The sequence below is a fragment of the Oryzias melastigma genome, linkage group LG22, assembly GCF_002922805.2.
Source record: "Oryzias melastigma strain HK-1 linkage group LG22, ASM292280v2, whole genome shotgun sequence".
Classification (NCBI taxonomy): domain Eukaryota; kingdom Metazoa; phylum Chordata; class Actinopteri; order Beloniformes; family Adrianichthyidae; genus Oryzias; species Oryzias melastigma.
This window is the reverse complement of record NC_050533.1, coordinates 12852660-12861568: the sequence shown is the minus strand read 5'-3', so window position 1 is coordinate 12861568 and position 8909 is coordinate 12852660. Positions and strand designations below refer to the sequence as shown.

Genomic DNA, 8909 nt, shown 5'->3' with positions numbered 1-8909 from the left:
AAAATGTCCATCTGGTACACATCAGTTACTATCTAGTGTGTACCAATTACTATCTGGTGTGTACCAGATAGTAACCTGGGAAAAAAAGACATTTATTTCAATTTAAAAAAAAAAACCATTTACTATCTGGTACACAAATCTATTTTTAGAAAAAAAAAATTCTATATATTTTTGTCTTTTTTTTCAGTTACTATCTGGTACGCACATCAATTTTTAGAAATTTTAGTTTCTTTACTTCATTTCGTAGAAAACGTTTTTTTTTCCTTTAATATCTGATACATATCGGTTAAAAAACAGAAAAAAAGACTAATTTACTTCAATTTTTGGAATTGTTATTTTTTATTACTTCAACTTTTTTTTTTGCGTTGATGTCCTTTTAGGAGCCTCGCAACATGAAATTGATTTTTAAAAATAAAATTGAGGAGCAAATTTTATAAATAAAATTACCTTTGAGTTAACAATAAATCAAATCTAAACATTGTAAAATAAAAATAAAACAATAGAAAGAGCTAAAAGATTGTTAAGAAGAATTCATGGACGATCATTTGAATGTGAGGATGCAAGGAAACATGAGGTAAACGTGAAGGAATGGATGATGGGAAAACATTTGAGAGCGTCATGAAAACATCCACTGACTTGACCTCTCTACGTGTCAAACTATGAAAAGTGGTATTATTTTGAACTTAAAGGAATAAACTCAATCAGAGGTCTCCAAACTTTTTCAGGCCACAGACCTGGTTAAATGTCAGACAGTATTTTCAATGACAGGCTGGTATGAAGTTGAAGTAAAGCATTTATTCTTTTTTAGCTTCCAGTTTCTCTTAAGTGTAGGTTTTCTTCATCTGTAAAATATCTGCAGCTGCTTTGAAATGTATTTGTTTACTAGATTTTGTGTAGGAACCATTAATCTCAGAGTGAAGTTCTTACCTGCGTTGAACACCGGGTCCCTCTGCTTGCTGTAAAGTAAATGAGTGAACACACAGTCAGCATCACAGCTGCAATATTTTCATTTTCACTTTAGTATCTTATTAGAAAAACTGAAGTTTTCCAGTAAAAATCCAAACCTGGACATGTTTCTTGTTGGGACAGGAAAAAGTTCAAACTAGGAGAAGGAGAAACTGGGTTGTCACCTGTCACTTCTTTTCCCGCTGGAGTTGCTGCCGGTCGATCCCGCTCGAGTTCGGTTTCCTTTGGAGTCGCCCGAGTCTTTCCGAGTGAGAGTGCCGACGTGCTCGTTGGAGTTGGCTCTCCTCACAGTGCTTTAGTGGGAAAAACAACAGAGTGGATTTTGAATTCTTTAGGTTCCATTTTGACACATTTCCACTAGAGAAGCCACAATTTTTGGTTTAAAGCAGAACTGTAAGTCATACCACTGAACCAAATCACGGGGAAATACAACATAAACATACCAGTATGTTTATGTTACCAAAGGGTCAAAAGACACTTGAATTATTTTATTACTTTAAAACAGGCTTAGTATAAGACAAACGAAAGGGTTTTTGTCACCGTTACTTGATTATTATCAAATAAAAAAATAATTTTCTGAATTTTTAGTTTTTTGTTGTTATTTTTTGTAATAGACAAATCATATATTGAACCGAAACAAAATCGCTACTCAAAAATCAAGGTTAACACAAATTGCGATTGAAGTGAATCTCCAGATTTCTACTCGTTTTGTTTCCTTGGAAACAGATTCATTGATGCATCATCAACATATGGACTTCATAATGCTATATCCAAAATAACAACCCTGACTAGTTCAGATTCAAAGCTCCAATATCTGTAATTAAATTAGAATAACTAAATTCCAGAAACCCTCATTAATTCATTACTCACATATTGTTACAGTGAAACTAAAGGTGACTAACGAAATAAATTAACTTGTGTAAACAGTTGTCTCTGACATTTTCTCTTGGTTAAATAAAACAAAATGGATACTAATTTTAAAAAAAAAGTCACATGTTTGCAAAACTAAAGATAAAGATGTTAGAGTCTTCCTAAAATTATTTTAATTCAAACTGAAAAAACAGTCTAAACCAACACAGGACACAAACATAAAGGATTCCCGTCAATAAAGAAAAGGTTTCTACTTATTTCGACTCTGTTTGTCATGATCATAAGTGCATCATCAGGACCGAACAGCTGAGATCTGCATGTTTGAGCAGCACAAAGGAAAACGCTCAATCAGCAGCCTGATGGTCAGTAGGCCTGTGGGTCATTTAATCCCCCCCCCTTATGTGACAAAAAAGAAAAGTCCATTCAGATGCAGAGAGCGTCCACTGCTGTTATCACTTCTGCAGAGCGCGGATGTGTTTGTTCTTTAGAGAGCAGACAGAAGCCAGTGTTTGCTGCTTTGTCTCATGAGAAATCATACGGTCATAATTGGGCCACGGGGTATTGAGTGTGACCGGGCTTTAGTTTAGATTCATCCTTCAAACCCACAACAGAAAGACAAATAAAGCTCCTGAGATTTATGCACTGAGCATAAACAAGAGGAAGGTAGGAGCAGAGATGAGAGAAAATGTGCAGGAGAGAAATTAATTAAAAATTTAACAAGTAGTTTAAAGGTAAAAGATGACCTTTTGAAAAAAAAATGTGTTAGATTTGGAGCAAACGGAAAGTCTGGGACACTCTCACCTGGGGGGCAGGTAGAAAAGTCGGGCAGGACGAGACAGATTGGACAAACTGGACAAAAATGCAGAAAATTGGTAGAAAAAAAAAAAACAAGATTCAAGAGCATAAAAAAGGAGGGAATACCATCGGTGAGGGATTCTGCAGACGAGCAACCATGAAAGCAAATGGAGGTCAAAACGTAAAATTACCTCATTCTGAAAATACGAGAGTACAAGTAGAAAACATCAGAGAAAGGTTTTATTTTTGTCTGATGATCCACTCAAGTTTGGAAAAATTCGCTCCCTGGTCACTTAAGATTAGATCTACTACACTGCATAAACAGTCTCCTTATCCTACGTACACTAGGGCTGGGTGATACTGAGCATTTAGGTATCCAATAGTAATCTGATACCGGTCAATATAGCCGATATCGATACCAATACCAATATTTTTAGTAATGTGGTGGATGTGACATGAACCTCAAAATCTCAATTGTTTTTAATCCCTGTGAATTTTTTTTCCAAGTTTCCCTTTTTTAATTACTTGATAAACAGAAAAAAGAATTAGGACAATATTTTCAATTAATTGAAAAATTGTTTATTAAAATAAAAACTTCTTGACATTAAATAAAAAGTGAAAAACAATATTTTTCAAAAGACAAAGCCATCAGGTTCAACTGTGTTTAGAATCCTTGACACATATTTTTGTGCTGCTTACCTCTTGTTGGCTGCTGTGTTTGAATCCTTTCTGGATCCAGGTCCAGATGGGGAGGGCAGCGTGCCGCCGCCTTTCTTTGGTAGGATGGTTCCATTGTTTACTGTTGGCCGTAACGGCAGCGTGGCGATCATTGGCCTGCCTGGAAGAAAAAGAAGAACAGCAGCTTTAGAGTCAGACTCAGCTGCAGGATCAGTAACAGAGACGGTGAGCTGAGGGGTGGAAGTGTCTGAGATCCTACGTGTGTATTAAGATATAAGACAAAAATAACGGTGAAAAAAGACTTCCTTCATTAATTATATTATAACCTTATAAATATTCTATTATAAGTTTCTACGACCGATTTCAGGCTCCACATATAAAACGCCGGGTCACTGAATGCATGTTGAAAGTTAAACCAGTTGAATTTTAACCAGGGAATTGGATTTAGTAGTGACCTCTCAGTGCGTCCTTTGCAAAACACAGAAGTACCAACTGTTTGAAAATTGATCATCAAGGAGAAATTAATAATTGCAGTTTGTGTCCAGGCGGAATCATAAAACACCAAGTCTTTCATATATCGAAACAGAACTGTGAAAGAAAAAACCTGGAGCGAGATTCGCCAGATCTGACCGCTACAACATTTTGCACTAAACCTCTTCCAATTGTAAGAACATGCACAACTAGCAGCAGACCAGTGTGAACACCATATGCTAAAAGCGAGTTCAAAAATGCCTCTTTAGCACGTCTTTAAACAAACGTCTTATGTATAGCCTGCGCAAGTTTAGCCAACCCAAAGACCAATCAGGGCAGACAAGAGTTTGATGTTTTTGTTTCAGTAACTGAGGTGTTTTAGTGCTCACAAAGACCATAATAATAATTTGATCTTCTAAGTAAAGCAGGAAATTAGCTTTATTTATATTGTCAGTGTGGCTCCAAGAAACTCTTTGATTTTTCTCTGATAATCTAATTTCTTCCCAAATACTCTTTTATCAGATTAAGTTTGTTCTGTAAAATAAATTAAAGTGATTTAGAACCAACATGGCTGACCACAAACTATGTGAATGCAATGAACGCCACCAGAACAAATCAGCTAGTAGCCTAGCTTGTTTTGCAGGTCTTGCTAGCTTCTGCTGCACTTCCAAAAAGCTAATGCTAACTGGGTAAAATAGAGGAAAAAACAGGAAGTTAAGGTTTTATTTCACAAAATTAATTTGATTTTTGAAAAAATATATGTATTCCATAGCTTGGATTTTTTTTTAGATTTATTTGGCAGTGTAAACACTCCTCAACATTTGCATGTAAACCTCAAACCCCATAAGTGATCATAATTTTTTTTAGGTTTAGTAGGTTTATGACTGAAAAGCTTAGCACAGATCATTTTATTTTTTATTTACAGAGGCTGTGAATAGTCTCTATACACACCAACACGATACAGGTGCAAGTCAGGCCAATGCAGAGTGAGAAAATCAGGCTGAAGAGTCATCTGCTGTAGTAAATATTTAATGGATGTTGTTTTATCCAGTTGACACACACAGGGCCAGGGCTTTCACTTCCTTCGCTGTTTCCCATGTGGTCATTAAGCAGCAGGGAAGAGCTGAACTCTGTAATTATGTTAGCATTTTAAAGAAGATCTATGTGTGTTTTCCTCTGTGTTCAAGCTAGAGTATGTGCAGTGTGTGCATAAGTGCAGAGCCAACTCCAACTGTTTCATTGGTTTATTTAAATAAACCCAGTTCCCAACCAACAACTCAATGCATTATTCAAAAAAAGCAAATAAGTTAATTTTCTTACAGGAGGAACTTTTTACTAAATGTCTTGTAATAAAGCCAATTCATAATTTTAATTAACACTAATAAAAAAATAAAATTTGCAAAGTTCTACAAAAAAATTAATAACAAACATATATTATTAGGATGATAACAACTGTTTCTAGCAATCTGTCCTGAGTGGTAAAGTAAGGATGCCCTCTAATTAACACAACACAGAAATTCCAGAGGCTAAAGTGACTCCAGATTATTCTTATTAGGTACATAGTGTAGATTTAACCAATGGTACCTTTGGGAAATTTTTTTTTTCAATAATTCCTGTATAAATTTGAGATCAAATCGAACAGACTTCTTTAAAATTAGCAAAATTAGGTGAAAAAAGGGACACTAAACTGTCATTTATTTAATCAAAGAGTGTTCCAAAGACAGTGCCATGTGGTACTCTGCTTGATAAAGTTAAGACAAAACCCAAGAATATGTTTTTTTTACTGGTAAGAAAATACATCTAATTTGATTTTAAACTAAATTGCGAAACTAGTTTAGAATCATGCTTTTTCACTGTCAGGAGGGGATTAGGTGGAACCCATTAACTGTAAATGAGAACTGGACAGAGTGAGTGTGACATCACTCATAAAAAAATGACTTATTTCAAGCTCCAACAAAATGTAGTAAATTCATCGTTTTATCTCCGTATGAATGCTGCCATGTTAGACCCAGACGTTATCAGTAAGTAGTGACTGATCCAAATCGGTCTGAGTTAATGTTTCTATGGCAACCACTCTCACCAATCAGGAGTTGGAAGCCCTTCCACTTGAAAGTGACCTACATGAAATCAAACATTTCAAATGTTCGATGTGGAACCACATCCTTTTATTGATTGGTCAGTTTATAACTTAAATAATTTCCACTAAAGAAAAACACATAACAAAAAAACCTCAGAATTAGCAAGAACACGTTAAAGATGGCCGCAGAGCAAGAATGGTTATTCTGACAAATATAATGACTGAGTAATTGCTGGCTGTTTCTCAAAAGAATTCTTTGGGATTTTGGCTTCTTGGAGCCAAGGGGTACTTCCTGTTTAGAAATTGAGGGGGGGGAGGAGTCACTCAGTCCAGTTCTCATGTACAGTCAATAGGTAAAGTGCACACAGACATTTGCTGCATACAGATTAGTTTAGCATAAATTCTAGAAAAAAAGGGATGAGTTTGTGTCCAATAATTTTACTAAAAAGGCACCTCGGTGTTAGTAACCTGAAATAAAGTGTTTTTGCTAAACGTTTTTGCTTAATACATCTTTTCGTGCAAACATCTGTGTGTCCCCGCCCCCCAGTGAAACCCTAACCAGTGAGAGGACGGTGAACACGAACACACCAGACCTGGTAAGTGCAGACAGACTACAGTCGGCCTACCTGCCTTCCCAACACTGCTGTCTGCTGAAGGAGATTTTCTCATCTTAGGAGGGTCTACACACATGTGTTCAACAACACAACAAAGCACAGGGCGATACACAACAGCAGGAGGAAAAGATCAACAATGAGTCAGAGGAAAGACAAGAAAGTGGTATTTGGAGGGAAAAAATCACACACAAAGAGGAAGCAAAGACAGTTTCTCTCCACAAAATATAAAAATTTGATTTAAATTTTAAGAAGTGATTGTTGTTAGCTACCTTTAGTGGGACCCCTGCGAGATCCCAAGGCCTGCTGCTCCTCGGACAGGTTCAGTCTGCGGACTACGTCGGCCAGAGCAGATTTGAGGAGCTGGATCTCGTCCTCCTGCATCTGGACCCTCTGCTCCAGGGAGGCGATGCGGTCGGTCACCTCCATGCTGCTGGTCGCTGACGCGCTGTCATCTGAAAAAAACACGCAAAGATCAGCAAGTGTCAGAAAGCAAATACGAATGAATACAAGTCAGGGGAATGTTGAATTCACTTGTGTCAACAATCTGAGGTGGGACACTTTCTGCTGCTGTGTTTTAAGTCTGATTCAGATGTGACTTCTCTTTTATTCATGAACCTGATTTGAATATTTATCTGCTCCCTCATTAAACTTAACACAATATTATCATGTCTGCAGCTGACACCCAGATTGAGGCCAAGAGCAGCCCACCGGGGTCCACTTCATCAATGCACACACACACACACACATGTTGGCCGTCTACTCCATTGACAATTTGATTTCTCAATGGCTTGATGAAATATTAATGTAAATCACTCGGTGTTTTCCCAACAGACTTGTAATAAAAGGTCTGATGAATGATGCATGGAGAGCAGGTTCTGTTTAATTATTCTGGGTTTAGAAAAAAAAAACCTGCATAAGCTATGATTGCTGGGTAACATTCTGGAACCAGAAGATCTTTGTTATGGAAGTCTCAGACAATCTCAGGTCAACCATAAATTAAGATGTTTCATTTAGACTTTTGAGAAGATCACACCTCCAGATGAATAGTTTCAGGTTCCAAATATCTCATTCAAATGTTTCCTTTGATCACAGGATTCTGTTCTTCAGAGCATCTTGAATTCAAATGTTTATCTAGAAGATGTTTTCCTCCTTGATTTGATTGGGTTCAATTCAATTTGATTTGATTTGATTTGATTTGATTTGGCTTCAGCCAACTAGGTTCAATTTGGTTTTGTTATATCCTTATGATGAATGAAATTAAATCAACTCTTTTCCTGCATTATGCTGCATCCTAAAGAGTTTGACAAGAACCAACATTTAAGTTGAAAACGTGCAAAAATCTACCCAAAAAAATCTGCATTGAGTCCATTTACAAAAGGGAAAATGTCATCACTAATGACACCAGCTTACACTGATGCAAAGGATACAGATACATATTGAATATTTCATATGAGTTAACAAGATTATGTTGGTAAAAAGATATAAAATTCATCAGGAAATAAATTACCAATTTCTGGAGAACTTCTCTTCCTGTTGCATCTTTACTGTCTTTGCTTAATTATGCACATGAGATGCAAATATAAAGACATCCAGTCCCAGCTTGCTTTTGTCAAGTTAGAGCAATTACAATTGACTGAAGATGAACCACAGCGACGGATGTATGTTGTATTATCTTGACCAAACATATGATGGTTCTTTTTTTCCCTGCGCTTCAAACAATACCTGAATAAATTAATATGACACAATGTTTTTAACCACAAAGAACAAAACAGCCTAAAAGACCTATAACAGCAGGTTTGAAAGTTTAAAGCTGTTCTGTCAAAGACATTTGGGTTTTGTTGCTTAAAATAAAAAGTATCAGTAAGAAGAAAAAAAAGTTTCTCTGTTTAAAGATATTTTTATTTACAGTCTTAAACTAATACTATATTTCTAGATGGTATCCATTTATGTAAATTCATTTAACTTTATTTTAACGCCAGCATTTACTGTAAAAAAGAAATGGATGGAGCAAATATGACGTCATCTGTAGAAAATAACTTACTTCTGGTTCCAACGAAATGAAGTGAATTTTGTGGCCATTTTTCCATGTTGCCATGTTGGAACCAGACGACGTGAGTAAATAGTGATTGGTCCGAGTCATTGTTTCTATGGCAACCACTCTTGCCAATTAGAAGTGAGCGTGTTGAAAGGCAACACTCCTTTCTCTTGAAAGCAGCTACACAAAATCTATCAAACATTACTGTTACTCAATCCAGATGCTTTATACAGTCAGTGATCACCACAAATCCTTTATGCATCGATTTGTGGTCCATGTATCTAGATACACATCGAATCATGATTTTCCCAGAGAAAATGAGTGGATAAACCAGTTCTACTCCAGAAAATAAATAACACACAGAATGATTCTCCTAATGGGTGAAAAACGTTTTACAGATTGT

At 36.2% G+C, this 8909-nt stretch overlaps 1 protein-coding gene across 3 annotated transcripts in view; it reads right to left on the bottom strand.

Moving 5' to 3' along the window:
- eml1 (EMAP like 1) overlaps window positions 1-8909 on the bottom strand; it is a 37205-nt gene that overhangs the window by 14924 nt on the left and 13372 nt on the right. For 2 of the 3 annotated variants that reach the window (XM_024268698.2, XM_024268707.2), the window contains exons 2-6: window positions 6741-6923; window positions 6484-6537; window positions 3331-3469; window positions 1131-1259; window positions 928-956 (exon numbers count right to left, since the gene is read on the bottom strand). In XM_024268698.2, the coding sequence (XP_024124466.1) occupies window positions 928-956; window positions 1131-1259; window positions 3331-3469; window positions 6484-6537; window positions 6741-6923 (534 nt within the window). The remainder of the gene's footprint in view (window positions 1-927; window positions 957-1130; window positions 1260-3330; window positions 3470-6483; window positions 6538-6740; window positions 6924-8909) is intronic. The other variant, XM_024268717.2, reaches the window with a different exon arrangement.